The sequence below is a fragment of the Dermacentor silvarum genome, chromosome 1, assembly GCF_013339745.2.
Source record: "Dermacentor silvarum isolate Dsil-2018 chromosome 1, BIME_Dsil_1.4, whole genome shotgun sequence".
In the NCBI taxonomy this organism is placed as follows: domain Eukaryota; kingdom Metazoa; phylum Arthropoda; class Arachnida; order Ixodida; family Ixodidae; genus Dermacentor; species Dermacentor silvarum.
In genome coordinates this window covers 99419029-99440257 of record NC_051154.1, presented here as the reverse complement: position 1 = coordinate 99440257, position 21229 = coordinate 99419029, and the positions used below count along the sequence as shown (strand labels likewise).

Below are 21229 nucleotides of genomic sequence, written 5' to 3'. Positions count from 1 at the left end.
CATCACATGTCTCATCAAGTGAATGAACCAAATAGGTCAACAGTCATTCTAAAAGAAAAATAAGTGTTTTGCTGAGCAACTCACTTGGTTCTGATGAAACAAGTACAAGAGAATGCATCCATGACCCCATTGTGGACTTAAGGAAAAACTTCTGCACTAACATGCAGAGGCCCCGGGTTTCTCTGTGCACGCTTTCGTTTAGATAAGTGTCAGTTATGCTGGTTATACCGCTTGATAAAATATGTCGTGCTCTATTTGCTGTGTACCGTGTCCGAAAGAAAATAAGAAAAAAAATGAAACTGAATAATTTTGATGTGTGTAATAACAGTTATGCCAACTTGTGCGAAATATCGCATAAAATACGAATAACGTTTACATTCAAACGAAAAATACTGTGACCATAAGACCGAAACCAAAAATGATTTTCTTTTGTTCAGCAATGTAGCGTTAGTGTTAGTGCTATCAATTTATTCACCATGGAGTCCTTTCCGCCTGAACTCTTGGCGAAAATCTTCAGTTTTTTAAGTGGTAAAGACATCGCCTCCGTCGCTCAAGTATGTCATTCCTTTTATGAAGCGAGTCTTGTAGAAAACATCTGGCGAACACGATGTGCCCAAGGTAAGTTTTTCAGCGCTGACATGCGCACGTCGCATGTCGAACATCACGGAGCTGTCAGGTTTCGCAGGCTTTGCCCATAAACGACGTGGGCCGTTGAAACAGTGTTGCAGCTCTCTTAAAACTCTATTTTATCTGTAAATTCTTATGGAAAAAGGTACAATCGGTTTCAAAGCTTGCCACGGCTCCGACATTATTGTTTGCTTCTTTAAAATGACATTTTGTCTTGATAAACACTCATCTTACAACATAAATGCAGTGCGTAGTTTACCTGTGCTGCACACAGTTTTTACGTGTGCTGGAGCCACTTGCAGAGGTCCTTGGAACAAGACCTTCTTGGTGTCGCATTTTTATCTACCAAAGCGACCTGTACGAATTCGCTTTCGGTCTGCGCCTTTGTAATAGGCAGCACCAGCAACGCGCAGAACTGTTGTCGACGCCGTCGGCGTTTTGCTCGCGTTTGCACCTAACGCGCGGAGTCCCGGGACTGTTGCCGGTGCCTCCGGCTGTTGTTGGAGGTTTTCGACCCGAGATCAGAACTGGACGCTTGTCGAGCAGCGTCGGAAATGTTTGCCACCTTCTCGGCTCGCAACGTTTTTATATAAATAAGTTTATGTTTGTAGATGTGTGCTTATTCATGCTTAAGCAACTTCTTCACGTGCAACACATGCACGCTACATTTACAAACACTTTGTATTGTGAGATGTCTGTGTTTGGTGGATATAGACATGCGCATATAAATGCCTTTGTCTAATAAAAGCTAGATGAGAAATCGCTTGTTTAAGTGTTAAAATAAATGGCTTATCTAGAAGGCATGACCGTTCTGAGCTGATGGTGTTGGGAGTGGAACTTTTTGTATAATTGTTTTATATTCACATATGTGACCATGTAGTACAATTATGAGAAACCACCAAAACCAACTGCTGCCTACCGAAAATTAATCTGGTCAACACCACAAAAGGGGACATGGACAAGACAAGTGCCGGCCATAGAAGATGTGGTCTGTATTGCGCTCGTCCTGTCTGATGGCTCCTTGTGTGGTGTGTGTTTGTGCACTTAATCATGTTAAAAATGTGCCACCTATGCCACTGTGGTGTCCCATTTGAACTGGTCAATTAATTTCACTTTAGTTGCATTGCACTGATATTTTTATTCTGTTGCATGCAGTTCTACTTGATGAAAACCGCCAAAGTTTTCAGACAGTTTGGTTCTGTCACATTGATGGTACTGGAAGGCTTGCTTGCACTTTGTTTGGTACTAGCCGGGAGCTTTAGGAAGAGGGGGACTCAAAGTTAGGGGTTGCAAACCGTCGGGTGTACGAAAGAATGCAAATGTCCTACATTTGAGTTTGGGTTCTTGCTTACGCTAAGCCACTTGGGTACGCTATTTCTAAAACTCCCAACTATATGCTACACGCACAGGCATCGATTGTGGATTTTGTGGGGTTCCTTGAAAAGGTCTACTATCCTATTGCACAAGTGCTTGCAAGCTGGAATGCATCCAAAGTCAAAGTAGCAACCCAAGCTAATCTAAAAGGGATACTTTTGTAAGGCTTAGATAGTACTACTGTTAGTGTAAAATTTATCATTGCGAATTCACTTTACCATGAATGAGTAATGACAGTTTCGAATTTATAGAAACTATACCACACACTTCTCGCATGTAAAGGAGGAAGTACAAAATTTGAGAAACAATTGTAAAATATTTTGATTTAATACTAATGTTGGTTTCGAAATGCCGCCATGGCGTCATCGGCATTATCGTGATGCCATGGCACAAAGCGAAATTTGCCGAGGCCGTGTAGCAATAATGTTAGGTGTGACGACATTGCTCATCAAAAATAGACAAGAGTGCTGTGCATGTGTCTTGTGGCTGCGCTCATGCGTGGCTGCCTCAGCATTTGCAGGAACTAGTGATTTCTCATGGCGCCATGACACATCCATCTCCTGCATACCGAAACCGAAGCTGGTTCATAGAAACAAATTTTATAGTAAATCATTCAGGGTGATCTGATACTTTCCACTATTTTCTGGGATTTAGAGTGTATGGACCTTCATCTAGCACAATGTCAAGTAAAAATGTCATGTCAGTACTCCATTAACAATCACTTTAAGTCGGGACATACTATAAATGCAAATTTAATTGTATGGCCAGAGTAAACTATTTTCTTGTAGTGCACTAGTAGAAACTATTGTGGTGAGTTATCCAAAGTTCTTTATTGCTCTGCTGATCACACGGCATGCTTGTTTGGTGGATAAGATACAAGAACAAATATTTGAATGGTCAATTTATATTAAACATCCTTTGCTATACCTGTGAAACATGTACTGCTAAGCAATCAAACAAAATGCCTTCTCATCTGTGCAGTGGGAAAGGGTTGTTCCAGATCATCGTGCAAAACTAATGGTTAATGTTAACGCAGGTCTTATTTTCAAGCATAATTTTAATAAATGCAGCCCCTTAAATCTGCTTGCTACTTCGAAGCCTCTGCTTCTGAAATAGAGTCTGTAGCAAAATGGCCATCTTTGATATGGTTGGTTAGGATGAGACTCTTTTGGGTCGTAGTCATCAACCTCCCATTGGTGCTGCAGGAGCAGATTTTCTTCTTGGCTCATTGAAAAGGTCAGACAACGAATTACTGTGCTGATTAAAGACAATAACTAACTGTGTAGTTACCCTACTGTAGCCTCAGTTGTACATTGTGCTTACTCAATGGGGTGAAGTGCATGGAAGCTTCTTAGCGACCTTGGTGGTGCCAAATTCCCAGTCTATTGACCTTTATTGGCATTATAAGCCACCATTTTGAGACATACATTGCAATGTCACCAGCCTTGTTTAGAAGAGAAAAGTGTATCATCCCATCCGGCAGGTGTGTGAGGGCTAATGTGTTGTTAGCTGTAATGTGTTGTGCTAGCTTGCTTGTGTAATCCGCCTTCTCCTTCAAGCAATAGCCAGAACATTGAAACCATTTATGTGCACATGCAACCAAGCATGTTGCCCTGACAGTGGTTAGGATCATATTACACAAATAATAAGCAAAGGCACACTATATTAATACCCCGCAAGGGCATCTGCATAAGCAAGTGTCAGATTTTGGCATATGTCTGACATTTTTCTACTTGACTTCCCAGGTTTGAAACTTTATTTCATAGTGCAAGTTTTTCCAATTGTTTGCGTACTTCCTCTGTTGCCAAACCACTGTAACTTTTCCTTTTCTTTAGGGCAGTAAGTCTTATCAAACTGTGACTGCTTTTCACTATGTCAACTGAACTATCAAATTTAGGGTGCGATCTGCGCAAGGAAATAAGAGAGCTGAAAAGTATTCTTGAGTTCATTAACAAAGCGTTCGAAACACTGAAGCAGGAGTGCGCTGAAGTGAAAACGGAAAACGTGGCTCTCAAAGCATCGCAACAGATGCTTACGCAAGAAGTCAAAACACTAAAAAAGCAACTGCATGAAACGTCTCTCAAAGTGACGGCTCAAGACCAATATTCTAGAAACAAAAATGTCGAAATTAAAGGAATTCTGAATGAGCAGACTGAAAACCTTATTGACGTGTTAGGCAAGTCGACGATGCACTGGGTGAACTGATCAAGGAGCAAGACATCGAGATTTGCCATTGCGTCGCTACGCGAAAAGCCGACACAGAGCAGAGCATTGTGGTTGTTTTCAACCAACTTACAAAGCGTGACAAAGTTATTGAAAAGGCACAAAAGGCTAGAATCAATTCCAAAGACTTGGGTTGTGACAAGAGGCGAGCAATATTTCTAAGTGAGCATCTCTGTCCGCAGCTAAAGAAACTTCTTGGTGTGACCATTGCTAAGAAGAGGGAACTAAACTGGCATTTTGTTTGGGTGAAGGGCAGTAAAATATTTGCCACGGAAAACGGAAACATCTGACGTAATCCGGATTGGCTGTGAGGCAGATGTCGAAAAGATGCGCGAGTAGGATCGTTTGCCTAAGGATTGTTTGATCAGACCCCTTATCTTATTTGCACCATGGCAATGATTGCACCAAGAGACGCCACCAAACCAAGTTCACATGATTATCTTTCATTTTTTCATTGTAACGCGCAGTCGGCTAGGCATAAACATGACGAGTTGACTGCGCTTCTCGGTGATTTCCCATTTCAGTTAGACAGTGTCATGATTACGGAAACTGGGTTAGAACAAACGAGGAAGTATTTCGAATGCCCGGTTTTCAAACTTTCTTTTTGAATCGTTCTGATAGGTGTGGCGGGGGTGTATTACAGCTTGTATCTGAGAGAATTTCTTGTAGCATGGCTCCTAAGTTACTCTGCACTGACGTTAGACTATGAAGTGTTAAGTCTGGAATCACACAGGTGTGTTTTCACTGTTGTGTATCGTCCCCCTCGTGGTGACATTGAGAGTGTTTTACATTTTTGGAAGGGTTGTTGTGCTTTGTGTGCACAAATGACCTGACTTGTCATCGGCAGTGATTTCAATATTAACCTTTTACTAAATACGCCGAAGTCATGCAGACTGCATATTATCTTCGATTCATTCGGCTGCAGAAACGTAATTACAGCACCCACACGCACTTGTGCTAACTCCCATAGCTTGCTTGACTTGTTTATCACAAGTGGCGCAGACGGTTGTGTAATGTCTGGTGTAATTGCTGGAAACATAGGTGACCATTCGCCCGTGTACATGTTCTGTAAAGTGAATCACGCGTCTAGGAGCTCGCATCATTCTGAGTCATTTCTGGTTCAAGTAATTAATCTGAAGACTCTTAAATTATTTTGTACAGAAATCGAAAAAATAAATTTCAGCTCTGTGCTTGATTGCACAGAAGCAGATGAAGCTTACAACATATTCATGCATACACTTCTAAACGTTTAAGAATACTGTTTTTCGTATAAAAAAGTAAAAAGTCATGGCCTACCGATGAATGCCTCAGAATGATCCGCGAAAAAAAATATGCTGTATGCAAAGTTTGTGAAGACTCGGGAACCCGCGGACTTCTCTTTTTCAACATGTCTTTAATAGAGTGAGAACTCGGAGCGATGTCGTGTGGCACGAAATAAATAAACTACTACTACCTGAATCTCGTAAACAGCAGGAGTTAGAGCTAATAGTTGATAATAAAGCAATTAATGGTGAAGAATTAGCTGACAAGTTTAACAAACACTTCACGTCATTAAGCTTAAGCACGCATGATGTAAACGCGACTTCCTTTCTGAAAGAGCCAAACAGACACACAGCCTTTTTCAAACCTACAACACCAGGAGAGGTATACTCTGCATTTACATCGTTAAAGAACAGCACATTGCACAATATAAATGGACTTGAGATTAGGCCCATTAAATTTGTGCTTGACCTTTTTGTTGCAAGCGCTTACTCACATTTTTAACCTTTGTTTACCCAGTGGCGTCTTTCCTGAGAAAATGCAGCACGCAAAAGTGATCGTTTTATTTAAGTCCGAAAACAAGAATGAGTTAAGAAATTATAGGCCAGTATCTGTACTTCCTGTGATTTCAAAGGGCCTAGAAAAAAATCATTTGCAAGAGAATTACGTCATTTTGTGATAAGTACAGTATCTTATCAGATATGCAGTTTGGTTTCCGGCATGGTATGTCTACAGAGCTTGCTCTGCTAACGCAAAAAGAATTAATCCTAAATAATTTCGAGAGTAAATTGTTAGCACTAGGCATTTTCATAGATTTTTCCAAAGCCTTCGACTCTATTAACTATGAAACCCTATTTGCAAAATTACCACATTACAGCTTTCGCGGGATCCCCCTTAAACTTTTGCAATCATATCTTCAACACAGAAAACAGTGTGTCGCTATTGGATCGAAACTTTCATCAGTAAGAACATTAACACAAGGTGTTCCCCAGGGAAGTGTACTTGGACCTACTTTATTTAATCTTCATATTGACGATATCACAAATATTAGTAAAGACGTACAGTTCATAGTCTACGCCGATGATACTAGCCTTCTTTTGACATTGTACAGCTTATAGCTTTAGCAAACACGACTCTAAACTTATTACAAAAGTGGAGTAACTCAAATTCTTTAGCGATTAATACGAATAAAACTAAGGCTATACTGTTTACACCACCACAAAAGCACATAATCTTATCTCGGCGTAGAAAGGATTGAACTAGTAGATAATGTAAAAACGTTAGGAGTGATTTTTGACAAACATTTAATTTGGGATGCACACGTAGAACATATGTCCTAGCCTGGCAAGAACATGTGGTATAATTTGCTGATTACAACACATGCTGCCTTCTAAAATAAAGCTGTTGTTATATAAGTCTCTTCCTTCCACATGTTAATTACTGTAATCTAGTGTGGGGTACGACATCGCAAACAAAAATTCATAGTTTAAAAGCACTACAAAAGAAAGCCGTCCGGCATATTATTAATGCTCCATTTGATGCACATGCACTCGAAATATTTTGCGCTCTTAATGTGTTGCCTATTTAACACTTTTATAAATATAACCTTGTCTTGAAAAGCAAAAAAATATTTTTGGTCTAACAATACGGTTTTCAGAAATTTGTGCAACCTAACGGAATCAGCGGTAGTGTCGTATGAATTTAGAACCCGGAATCAGTGGGTATTGCCTTTCTCAAGAACTAATTACGGTTTGAAGCGATTGCAGAACCAAGTGCAGAGAATACTAAACTTGTTAAATGCTTCTCATACTGAGCTGAATACGATTACAAGAAATACATTGAAAACAAATTTAATAAATAATGGTAAAGTTTTATAAAAACTAAATTTGCAATTTGCTTACAATGTCTAAAACTTCTTTTTATATTCCCTTTTGTTCCGCTTTTTTTTTTGTGTGTGTACCACTGGATAATGCCGATATTTCACAATAAAACCTGTATAGCGTAAATCTTAGCATGTATCTACACTTGTGCATAAAGAGCCTTACATATGTGCGAGTTGTAAGGGGGTTTATTTACAAGCAGGGGCTACGTAACAACAGCCTTGGCCCAAGAGCGTCGGTCGCTGTCTCGCGCTCTCCGGGCTGCCGGACCTCGTCGTCCTCTCTCGATATTTCTTGACCCTCTTCCCCACTACATTGGTCCCTTTGGCGAAGAGGAGCCATCCTGGTGACTCAAGGCGCTGCAAGCACAAGAGGGTCGTAGTAGGGCTTTAAGCGGCTCACGTGGACTGTTTCACGACCGCGGCAGCGTTTGTCGGTGGGAGGTGTCACAGGCTCGACGACGTAGTTCACCGGCGACTGGCATTGTACGATCCGGTAGGGACCATGATAGTTCGCTGCAAATTTGCGGGAGAGACCGGGGGTCTGGCATGGAATTGACAGCCACACGAACGAGCCAACAGGGAAGGTAGGGGCAGGTTTAGCCGGGTCACAGCGTTCTTTCTGAAGACCTTGGGCTACGGATGTAAATGAGCGTGCTAGTTGGCGGCACTCTTCGGCACATTGAGCGAGTTCTGAGGCTGGGCGGTATTCGGAGCATCCGGGCGGTACGGAAGTATGGTATCCAGTGTGGGAAGAGGGCTCACGTCCGTATAGGAGGAAGAAAGGGGAAAATCCAGTGGTGGGCTTGTGTGGCTGTATTGTAGGCATATGTCACAAAAGGAAGCACCAAGTCCCAATTAGAATGGTCGGAGGCTATGTACATGGAGAGCATATCACCAAGTGTTCGGTTAAAGCGCTCCGTCAAGCCATTAGTTTGTGGATGATAGCTTGTAGTGGTACGATGAATAGTATTGCACGCACTCAGAAGCTCTTGGACGACTTGCGAAAGAAACACACGCCCTCGGTCGCTCAGCAGCTCGCGTGGTGCGCCATGGCGAAGAACGAAGCTGCGCAAGATGACAAGGCAACATCACGAGCTGAAGCTGTTGGAAGAGCAGCGGTTTCGGCATAACGAGTGAGATGGTCGACGGCCACAATAATCCACCGATTTCCCGCAGGGGTGGAAGGAAGGGGCCTGTACAGGTCTATGCCGATTCTATCAAACGGGCGAGCGGGGCAGGGTAAAGGTTGTAATGGGCCAGGCGTGTGACAAGTTGTCTTCCGGCGTTGACACTCAATGCAGGAGCGAATGTGCTTGTGGATGTATGTGTACATTCCCCGCCAGTAGAAGCGCTGGCGAAGTCTATCATAGGTTTTCAAAACGCCAGCGTGCGCGTTTTGTGGGTCGGCATGGAAATGCGTGCACAGCTCGGAGCGTAAATGGCGAGGTATGACAAGAAGCCATTTTCGACCATCTGGCTGATAGTTGCGGCGGTACAACATTGCGTCCCGGAGCGTATAATGAGCGACCTGGCGATGAAAGGCACGAGAGAGCCGTGGGGCAGGTGTCGTCGAAGGCGCAGCTAGAACGTCGATCAGCGAGGCGATCCAGGGATCCTTGCGCTGTTCGGAAGGCATGTCAGTGATATTGATGCTGGTGAAGGAAGTTGCGGAAAGGGAAACAGGCGCAACGTCAGAAGACACCGGTGAGCGGGAAAGTGCGTCGGCGTCGGCATGCTTGCGTCCGGAGCGGTAAAGAACATGTATATCAAATTCTTGTAAACGTAGCGCCCAGCGTCCAAGTCGACCCGACGGATCCTTCAATGAAGCCAACCAGCAGAGCGAATGGTGATCGGTGACGACATCAAACGAATGGCCGTACAAGTAAGGGCGAAATTTCTGCAACGCCGAAACAATGGCCAAACATTCCTTTTCGGTAACCGATTACTTGCACTCTGCCTTCGTGAGGGCACGACTAGCATATGCAACTACGTACTCAGAGAAGCCCGGCTTTCGTTGGGCAAGTACAGCGCCTAGTCCGATCCCACTAGCATCCATGTGTACCTCGGTTGGAGCGGTAGGGTCGAAGTGACGTAAAATGTGCGGTGACGTCAAGAGATGCCGTAATTTTGCGAAAGCGTCATCACATGTGTGACCAACCAGACAGAGAGCTATCGCCGGTGAGTAGCTTCGTTAGTGGTGCTATAATAGAAGCGAAGTTCTTCACAAAGCGGTGAAAGTAGGAACAGAGACCAAGGAAGCTGCGAAGCGCTTTCACGGTGGTAGGCTTCGGGAATTCAGCAACAGCACGAAGTTTCTGCGGATCGGGAAGGACGGCGTCCTTCGAGACTACGTGGCCCAGGATGGTGAGTTTGCGAGCTCCAAATCGGCACTTCTTGATGTTAAGCTGAAGTCCTGCGCGCGTCAAGCAGCTCAATACTTCGCAAAGACGATGCAGGTGGCTATCGAAATCAGGGGAGAAAACAACGACGTCATCCAGATAGCACAGGCATGTCTTCCATTTTAACCCACGCAAGACACTGTCCATCATCCGTTCGAATGTGGCTGGGGCATTACATAGACCGAAGGGCATGACATTGAATTTGTACAGCCTATCGGGAGTTACGAAGGCAGTTTTCGGGCGATCGGATGGTGCCATAGGGACCTGCCAATAGTCGGATCTTAAGTCTAGTGATGAAAAGAATTCGGCTCCTTGCAAGCAGTCCAGTGCATCATCGATTCGTGGCAGAGGATACACATCTTTGCGCGTAACTTTGTTTAATCGGCGGTAATCGACGCAGAAGCGTATCGAGCCGTCCTTTTTCTTGACGAGAACAACAGGCGACGACCAGGGACTGCAGGAAGGCTGAATGATGCCGCGCTGAAGCATGTCGTCGACTTGTTCGGAGATCACACGACGCTCAGCAGGGGATACGCGGTAAGGACGCTGTCGGAGAGGCGCTTGTGAGCCGGTATCGATCGGATGGAGAACAGTGTGCGTGCGGCCTAATGACTTCTGCTGGCAATCAAACACGCCACGAAACTGATGTTGAAGTGCAAGAAGTTTCTTGCGGTGCACCTCGGGAAGTTCGTCGTCGATGGCGGAGTCAAACATGGTTAACGGTCGGCGATCAGGCGTACCAGCAGAAGGTGTCAGGGCACAAAGTTGAAAGTTGTCCGCGTCGTCAAGGCAAACGATGGAGGATACGTCGAATGCCTGAATTGTGCCTAAACACTCTCCACGGAGTAAGGTTGATGGAACTGGCAACGGATTCATGACAAACAACGATGTAGCGCCGTTGGGCATGTCAAGAACGGCAAAAGGCAATGCGAGATTTCTGCGGCGTTGAACGGTCTCGGAGGGGGTAAATAGAACTGTGGATTCACCAATGGCGGCACAGGACACAGGTACAAGGGCTGCACTAGTGGGTGGGATGTTCGTATCATCGGCGACAAACAACTTCTCCAACGTAGGGGCAGACGACGCGGAACACAACGCAGAGAACGCCACCTCGGCACTAGCACAGTCAATAACGGCATGATGGTGAGAGAGAAAATCCCATCCGAGGATGACATCATGCGAACAGGCCGGTAACACAAGAAACTCAATGGGGTACACAACATCTTGAATGACGACGCGGGCTGTGCAGGCGGCTGATGGCTGAATATGGTCTGCGCTGGCGGTACGGAGGGACAATCCCTTTGATGTCGTCGTAACCTTCCTAAACAAGCGGCAAAGTTTCATGTCTATCACTGAAACTGCAGCACCAGTGTCCACAAGCGCAAGGGTATGAAAGCCATCCACAAAAACGTCGACGAGGTTGGCCGGAGAAATGCGAGGACTTGAATTGATCGACGACGACGCAGTTCGTGCCTCGGGAACTGCGGCATCTAGTTTTCCGCGTCAGAAGGGCAGGGACAACAGCGCATAGGTGACAGAGAGCGGCGTCGAGGGGATGGAGATCGGTGGGTAGGGGACGGCAGGCGTTCGGGCAGGCGCTCGGGCGAAGAAGATTGTTGTAGCCGTTCTATGCCATCAAAGCGTCGAGGATCGTACGCAGACGGTCGCATGGCGTCCATTTGAACGGGAGGGCGACGGCGGCAGAAGCGTGCCACATGTCCTGCATAGCCGCAATAGCATATAGGGCGATTGTCCGCAGTGCGCCATGGATTTGAAAACGTGGGGACTGCTCAGCTGAACGGAACAGGTGGTGGTAGAACGGCTGCCGGCGCGGAAGAATAGGTTGGCTGACGATGCGACCCGGCAGCGACGACTTGCGCGTACGTCAAGGGCACAGACTCCGGAGGTGGCGGACGAGCGAAAGGCAAAGCGTCGGTGACCTCTTCCTGGATAACTTGGCGTATGACTGGGGCCAGATGTTGTGCCTGTGCTGGCTTGGGCATGCTTGATAAAATAGAGAGTTGTCTGGCGACCTCCTCACGCACGAACTGCTTGATCTGAATCAGCAGTGCATTCTGGTCACCCAGAGTCAAGGACGCGATCGAGTCGTTCTGTTCCAGAGGGCGTCGAGTTTGGGTGCGTTGCTTGCGCAATTCGTCGAAACTCTGGCACAAGCTGACAACATCGGCGACGGTTTGTGGGTCTTTGGCCAATAACATTTGAAATGCGTCATCGGCTATACCTTTCAGGATTTGTTTGATCTTATCCGACTCGTGCATCAACGGGTTGATACGCTTACACAAGTCGACGACGTCTTCAATACACCTGGTGAAGTTCTCACCGGGTTGTTGAGCGCGTTCACGAAGTCGCTGTACTGCGCGGAGCTTGCGTACTACGGGGCGGCCCAGTTACGAATCTCCGCTTCGTGATTGCGGAACCAGAGACTGGCGATGCCGGTCAAGTAAAATATGACATTGGTCAGCCTAGTCGCATCGTCCCATTTGTTGACTGCGCTTACCCTTTGATAAGTTGCCAACCAGTCCTCGACGTCTTGGTCGTCAGTCCCACTGAATATCGGCGGGTGGCGCTGAGGCAGCACGCCGGGACAGACGGTGGGTTGAGTCTGAGAGGACCCTTGGGTGGTGGTTTCTTCAGCCACCGCTGGCGCTGGAGGCAGGGTACGGCTTCGTAGTTCCAGGTTGGGAGACAAGGAGACTACCCAGCACCTTTCCACCAAACTGTAAGGGGGTTTATTTACAAGCAGGGGCTACGTAACAACAGCCTTGGCCCAAGAGCGTCGGTCGCTGTCTCGCGCTCTCGGGGCTGCCGGACCTCGTCGTCCTCTCTCGATATTTCTTGACCCTCTTCCCCACTACAGAGTAAATATACTTCTTGAATATAGATGTTTGTATATGTATAGTTGTGAATATGTTTTGAACTTCTCTAACCCATTTTTGTATTTGTATATGCTGTAACTGATGCCAAGGAAAGGAATCCCGTCAAGCTGCTTTTATGCAGCTTTTTGTTCCTTGCCCTGCATTTTTTCTTTTTTTTTCTTTGTAAGAAAGGGAGGGAAAATGCGAAAATAAAGTTGAAGTTGAATTTTTGGTGTGTTGTGACACCATGGACCCTAGCACTTGGGTGTTGGACCCTCCCGCTCTTAACTGTGCATAGCTTCCGGTGTCCGGGGAAAAGGGGGGCCCTGGGAGTGTAATCAATGCTGAGTGTTAGGACCTTTATAGCCCCTCTGCGAAGGCAACACACCTCTTTGGCCTCTGCTTGACGTGGACGGCACCCTCAGACTGACCCACCAGGTGGAAATCGGTAGTTGCCTTTTTCTGTCTCTCTCTCTCCAACTTTCATCTTCCTCTCTTACCTTCAATCTTTCCTGTCTTCTCTTCACTTCTGTTTTTTACTTCCGATCTTCCCGGCAGCAAGGATTGACCTTGTGTGGAACAACCAACCTTGGATATTTGGTTATAGCGGAAACGTACAGTTGGCGTTCGAAGGACTTGTTTTTTACAAGTCCTGCGGTGTCCCCTTGTTGGGCTCCACAGTAGGCGGCTGGTGTTACTGAAAAAATCTGCAGAAATACGTATGGGCAACTCTAACTCCAAAATCCCTGATTGTCCTCAGAAAGAAGGGTGCATCAAAGTAGTCTTCCAATGTTCTGGCATCCAAAAAAGCAAAACTTTCCCTGATTCCGTGTTATCCATTCTGATAAACCCGAAAAGACAGAGAATGATCTCACCTTTCCTAGATTTAAAATGTCAGACTGAAGTCCTTGGCGCAGGCTACAAAGCATTGAGGATGGCCAGCGGCGACCCACCAACATGACAAGCTGCCTAACCTAGTCTCATTCAATGACATCCCAGTTACAGTATCCCTGTGCCGCATGCATCGCATGATGAACACTACCCGTGATGTTGTTTTCAATGATGACTTGATGAATTTGATTGAAGCTGAACTATTAGAAGGCTGAAGTGAGCAAAATGCAATCAATGTAAAGCGAATAAAAATGAGGCTTGATGGCAAAGAGATCCAGACGAAACGCTTTATTATCACTTTTGGCTCAAGCATCCTGCCCAAGACAATCGAAGCAGGCTTTGTAAAGATCCAGATCGGACCCTATGTGTCAAATCCTCTTCGATGCTTTAAATGCCAGCATTTCGGCCTTAGTTCACAGAACTGCCAAGGCCGACAGATGTGCTAAATGTAGTGCCCATGAATATTCTTCCGAAACATGTAAGAATGCTCCACACTGCGGGAACTGTGAAGGCGAACATGTCCCATATTCTCGGTCCAGCCCGTCCTGGAAGAAAGAAAACTTGTCACAATCAAAGTCAAATAAAACATATAATTCAAAAAGGTACGCAGGTGGGTATCATACCTGCCCAAAAACAGCTTTGCCGATGTGGTGCATCAGGGGGCAGTGCCACAATGGCTCCTGGCAGTTGTTCAGCCCACACGCAGTGAGCCGCCACTGACACCATCTGTCCCTTTGGCGGCTTCAGCCAGTGCTGCTTTGCTGTCCCAGAAGAAGGGGCCATCGACCTTTGGTCTGGTGGCCTCAAGGGTCTTGTCCCTTGAGATGAGGCCTTCACGTCAAACAAACCGCTCGTGACAGCGCGTGTCTAGCACCTCGCAAGTGCTGATGGATGCGACTCCCAGTCAAACGGCACTGCGAGCGCATAAGGAGTGGCGAGAATCTCTCGACCACTCCAAGAAAAAGAAACCCCACATCACAGTGCCCGAAGGGGTAAGTTAAGTTAGTCCTCATGTACAAGACACACAGCACCACAGCACAAACATCTTCAGCAATGTGGACACACTCAAATACTATAGTGGAACGTCAGAGGACTTCTTCGTAACCTCGACGGTATTGCAGAACTTGTAGATTAATTTAATCTGAAGAACGTCAGAGGACTTCTTCGTAACCTCGACGGTATTGCAGAATTTGTAGATAAATTTAATCTGAAGGTTCTGTGTGTCCAAGAAACACACTTAAAGCCTTCACAGTCGAACTTTCTCACACAATATGCCATTTTACATGAAGACCGTGAGAATGCATCTGCCTCGTCCGGAGGTGTAGCTATAGCTGTAAGTAAGTCTCTTGCTTGCCAACAGTCTGCCTTTTAGACACTGCTCAAGGCTGTATCTGTGTGCGAATAATTTTCTTTAACAAGCTGATAACCATTTGCTCCATTTACGTACCGCTCAATTATCAGCTCAGTAAAACGGGAATTTTACAGCCTCATTGGCCAGTTCCTAGAACCTTACATTATCACCGGTGACTTTAATGCCCGTAACAACCTCTGGGGCAACTCCTGATGTAACACAAGAGGTTGAATAATGGAAAACTTTCTTGTAACTTCAGGCATGTGCCTCTTTAATAAGAAAAAGCCTACCTATTACAACGTCTTATCATAATTCATATTCTATCGATTTAGCGATTGGCTCTGCGGTCCTTCTACCTTATTTAGAATGGAGTGTAATAAGAAATCCTTTTCGAAATGACCACTTCCCGGTAACGTTAAACTTCATAGAGCAACACCAATGTCCTCCACATGCCCCTTGGTGGAAACTAACCTCCACCGTTTGGGATCATTTTAAAGAATCAACTTGCTTACCATGAGATTTTTAAAGTGATTTTACTGTAGATGACGCACTAAGTTAATTTACCGTTTTATTATTGTCGCAGCATAAACATCCCTCAAACAAAAGGCTGTTCAAGTGAAGAGTGCCCTGGTGGAGCGATGATTGCAGACAAGCTCGAAAGAAGCAAAGCAAAGCATGGGGCATTCTGTGCCGATACTGAACTGCAGGAAATCTTGTTTAATTTAAACAGACTAAATCACAGGGAAGGCGCACATGACGTCAGGCTAGGAGAGCAAGCTGGGGGAGGTTTCTTTTGGAAATCAATTCATAAACGCAGGAAACAAAAATGTAGAATGCACTTGGAAGGCTAAAGGGGAAGCGACCGCATCCGGTGCCCTTGGTAAATAATCAAGGAAACAGGTTGGAAGACCAGGCAGACAGTCTTGGTAAACATTTTGAGTATGTATCTAGCTCTATGCACTATTCACAGACGTTCCTTAAGTACAAAGAAATAGAAGAATTAGAAGACATTGAAGAAATAGAAGAAACATAGAAGAAATAGAAGACATTGGACCGCAAATGCAGAGGAAATGATCCATATAACTGTCCTTTCAACATTGCTGAGCTTAGAGCAGCATTGAACGTCTGCAAAAACTCTGTGCCAGGAACAGACAGGATGATGTATGGCAAGATTAAGAACATGCACACAGACACACAAATTACATCGCTCACACTTTTTAACATTTTGGCAACCGGACACCTTCCATCTACATGGAAAGAAGCTATCGATGTCCCAGTTTTGAAACAAGGTAAAGAGCCACCCTTGGTAACAAGCTACCGTCCGATAGCACTCACAAGCTGCCTTTGTGAGCTTTTCGAGAAAATGATAAATCACCATCTTTTGCATTTCCTAGAATCAAACAAAATGCTTGATCCCTACCGATATGATTTTTGAGAAGGCCGGTCCACAACCGACCATCTTGTGCGCATTGAGGCTAACATTCGCGAAGCATTTGCTTATGAACAATATTTCTGTAAGTTTTTCTAGGTATGCAAAAGGCCTATGACACCACATGGCATTATTTTTATTATCAGAGATCTATCGGGAATGGGTGTCTGTGGCAACATGCTTTGCATAATTGAAAGCTCTCACACCGTACTTTTCGTGTTAGAATTTTTAATGCTCTGTCTAGGGGTCATTTACACAGGAAACTGGGGTACCGCAGGGTGGCATACTTAGCTGTGCCCTTTTTATTGTTAAAATGAACTCTCTATGTTCGTGTATTCGGCGAAGTATGTTTTATTTTGCATATGTCAATGACGTGCAGATTGGATTTAAATCATCGCAGTCTGTGAACGACACATTCAATTTGGGCTGAACAAAGTCTCAATATGGGCAAATGAGAACGGCTTTAAGCTAAAACCCAAAAGAGCTCCTCCGTACTCTTTACAAGAAAGAGGAGCCTTGTCCCAGAGCTGAGTGTCCAGCTCCATAGTCGGGGCTTACCTTTGAACACACAGCAAAAACTTCTAGGTGTCATACTTGACTTTAAACTTGCATTCATTTTACATATAAATTATCTGAAAGCCAAATGTTTAAAAACAATGAACATTCTTAAAATTCTTACGCATACGACATGGGGCAGTGACAGGGGTCGCTTAATGAACCTGTACAGGAGCCTTGTATTGTCACGTCTGGATTATGGTTCTGTGGTGTATCACTTTGCTGCTCCGAGTGCTTTGAAGATTTTGGATCCCATTCGCCATTTAGGTATTCGCCTGGCCACAGGCGCCTTCAGAACTATTCCTATACAAAGTTTATACTTATAATCCATTGAGTGGTCACTCCACCTGCAAAGAACATATGTAAGTTACACATGTTTCCTCAAAGTGCACTCTAATCCTGAACACCCATGTTATAAAATTTAACTATTTGATGTCCTCTACATTATTTCAAAATTGACCTTCAATGAGAGAAACTTTCTCACTACATGTGAGAAAGCTGAGAGAAGAAATGAATGTCCCACTGCATGTACAGCCTCCTGCATTTTTAGCTATATCGCGCTAGCGTCGATCACGCATCATTTTAGCGCCTTTAAGCGGCGATAATCAATGAGACTGGCAGAAGTACTCTCAAGGGCACTAAGCACTCTCCTTTGCAAGAGTCGTCTGATGCGATGTTCCCTTCAGGACGACGTACGACCATATTGTAGTGTTCTCGTGCGATATAGCTAAAAATGTGGGAGGCTGTACATCTATGATGGCTCCAACAAGGCGGTTACCACCATGGCTGTGGCAGCTGATAGAATGCGACACATCATTTGTCAAAAGTAACAAAGCATGCTTCGGAGATGCACATCCGTATGCACTTTCTGTAACTCCAGTCGAAGTACTCCTGTCTAGAATTTTATACCGACGCATCAAAGTCAGATAATGGCATATCTTGCACGGCAATCGGGCCATCCTTCTCGGAATACAATGTTCTGCACGCAGAGACGAGCATCTTTACGGCAGAGGCTTGTGCATTACTCTCAGCTGGAAGACACAAAGACATTAAAACTACACAAAGCTGTTATATTTACAGATTTTCTAAGCGTAATAAGAGCTTTAGTGTTTCTGCGGAAACATAGAAATCCAGTAGTCAATGACCTCTACTCATCTCTGTGTGCTATGTATGCATCTAACCAACATGTCTTATTATGTTGTGTGCCAGGGCACAGAGGCATAGTGTGCAATATGCTTGCAGACAAACTTGCTACATACTTACCAACAGAAGTCTATAACTCTACCATAGCTATCCCTCCTACAGACTTGAAGCCTTTATTGTGCAAAATGCTGAGGAACTTTTGGCAATCCATCTTGGGTGCTGAAACCTCGAATAAACTTAATTAGAAATTGGCCTTCAATAACAAAAGTGTGACAAACAGACGTCATGTTCTGTCTACTGAGAATAGGACACGCATATGGTACCCATTCTTACCTGCTGACTGGTGGGGAACCTCCCCTCTGTGGTAGATATGGTAAGAGGCTGATCATTCTCCATGTCTTGGTAGAGTTGTCGGGAAGCAGAAGCTGAACAAAAAAAATCTCTTTCCTCTTTGTAGCAGAACTTTGACCATAAATTAGTTAAAAATTTTTGCTAGATGTTTATTTACTGTGCATTATAAGCCCACGAGATTCGTAGCACATCCTCTCACCAGAGGCTGTTGCTGCGATAGGAGCGACTTGTGTGGCACATGCCTCCAGGCCATTGTGCTTAAGGGCCCTGATGAGGCAGTAGCGCTACTTGTAGCGATGTATTTTAGCATATCACGTCGTCTTAATACATTGTATCTTCATAGCACATGTCATGTATCATTGTCTTGTTTTAATACGTATATATTTATGCACTTTTAAATTAATGTTTCTTTTAGGCCTCTATACAGCCGTGTTTCATCCACCTCTCTATATTCATGGTTCATGTACCAATGACAGCCTGTTATCATGGCCTTAGCACTCTTTGGCCACATCTGGCCCTTGTGCCAATAAACTCCAATAATCGTCATCACCATCACATTATATAATAAATAATGGGAGGGAGGTCCTATGGATTCTGAGACTGGCACTCTACTTGGTTGTACCAAAGGGACATCGAATGCATAGGTGGGCTGGACAAATTGAAGGCTTCACAGCGTAGCATCTGAGGTAGTGGTTTGACAGATAGGCTGTGTTGAATGCATAGCAGACAGAGTGTAGACATGTAAGGCACTTCAGATGTCCGAAATACCAAGGTGAGCCTGGGGCATATTGAAGCCAATCGGAAGGTTGTCGAAAATGGCTACAGTCGGTGATGGGTCAAGAATCCAGAAGCTCCTCCCACAAAAGCATGCCACACCTGCCCTTTGTGCCTCTGATCTCTCCGAAAGTAGTTATCTTGCAAATCGCATAGGCACAAAGAGGAGATGACCCTGGGGTTTAGCAACAATACGCTATAGTATAGTTGTGCACCATGCATATGAACAGCCGACATGGGCAGGTGTGGGGACGAACACACACACACACACACACATGCACGCACGTGCACACACACAGACAGAGACAGACAGACAGACAGACAGACAGAGAGAGAACTCTGAAAAGGAATTGGGAGGAGGTGAAGAGGCCCCACAACTGCTGGTACTAATCTTTTTACTGACAGATGTATCAATTATGTCTAATGAGCATAACCACCATCCCAGGGTTCATGGCCTGGCAGTACCTGATCAAGGTGAAAGGAGGGGCAATAACAGAAAGAAGACTGGAGAGTTGTAAATTTTCTGACATATTCCCATACTTGGTCATTTTGTGGTGTTGAATTGTGCTGGTCAAGTTATTGAGACCAACTTCTGATGACCTGGCTGATTAAATTAGTTCTTTAATTCTTTGGGTGTCGAGTATTCTTTTGATTGTGCAGCAAATTCAATTTATGCCTAAGTTGCACATTAGCAGGCTTTAAATTGAAATGCTGTTTATTTGTGATATATTGCTGGAAATTAAAAAAAATTCTTCAACCTGGAAATTCAAACAAAATTAAGACATGCTTATTAGAATAATTAGTGTTCAACTGGCATCAGGCCTCTTCGTCGCTGTCATTGTCCCTTGAAGACAACTCATAATTGACATCTAAATTATCTGAATCAGAGTTCATAAGAAGTTTTGAATTTATGCACCATTCAATGTTTTTGAACTTATCATCGTTAAAAACGTTTGCAGGCTTCTTGTGCCGGTCTATAATGTCGGAAGATGACAAATGCAAGCAACACCGACAGTCAATAAGCTTTGTTCTGCCATCTGTCGTATAAAAACAAAACCTGCCATAAATTTTTATTTAATCGACTTCCGAGTAGATAGTGGAAACAGTCCACGAATGTTTGTCATTCATGAATTATCTCGGGCAAAGTCAGGCTTGAGTATCAGGGGCCTGATAAATATGTACTTGGGCACAGCATTTGAAGGGGTAATGCTTTCCTTATCGCAGAAGGTTGGCTCATTTTCACTGATTTTATATTTTATCATATTATTTTCAGAAATATTAGTGGTATTGTGTACTGTAACACTTCAAATTGTAGCTTAATCATTCGCACTTTGAATAGAAGTAAAAGTCGTAACTGAATAAGGTTTTTGAAAATTTTTCATTTTTTTTTTTGATTTCAAGGAAGCACTCAAAAAGTGCTACCAAAAAGCAATTTGTGATTTTGATAAACAGTACCAAAAGTAAAAGAAATATGAAATACTATACAAAATATTTACCTTGCCTGTGCTTTTATCATTTAAATTAGACTACACATTAAAAAAATCGATGTATATTTCACTTGGATTGATGTTATGTGAGATGATGTTAAGAATAGGTGTATATCACTAATCATGCAGAAAGTATTGGCTTTCCTTATAGCAAGCTTCTGGTTCCTTTTTTCCTGGATTATTTATGCTTCTAAAACAATGACTGTCAGGAATTTCTTCTATAAATTGAACCTCTACTTGCCTCATACTAGAATGAATGGGCTCATTTAGTCTTTCTCTGGAAGAAAGCTGGCCTAGCAATGTACCTTGAACTGAAGCCGAGGTCTCTATTAAATCCAGCGTACCTAGTGAAAAATAATGCCATTTGCTCAGGCTATGTTAAGGCTGTAAGAGGACATACTGCTAGCCTAGCTTCTGCGCAAGGTTGGATTGAAATTGACTGTGTCCTTTTGTCTGGGTGAAAACTGCACATGATGAGTTGCGTTTCTCACATGTTGAACCTATACTGTTGAAACACTAATGAATAAACTGGCATGGAGAAATTAAAAATTAAATTGCACTCAGTATTGCCAGAACATCAGAATCATAACAGTGCTCTCTCTACATT

At 44.2% G+C, this 21229-nt stretch overlaps 1 protein-coding gene across 1 annotated transcript in view; it reads left to right on the top strand.

The window, feature by feature from the left end:
* Nucleotides 1–449: 449 nt before the first annotated feature.
* LOC119433387 (F-box only protein 31-like) overlaps nucleotides 450–21229 on the top strand; it is a 78082-nt gene continuing 57302 nt past the window's right edge. The window contains exon 1 of the mRNA XM_037700569.2: nucleotides 450–618. Coding sequence (XP_037556497.1) covers nucleotides 477–618 — 142 coding nt within the window. The 5' untranslated portion in view covers nucleotides 450–476. The remainder of the gene's footprint in view (nucleotides 619–21229) is intronic.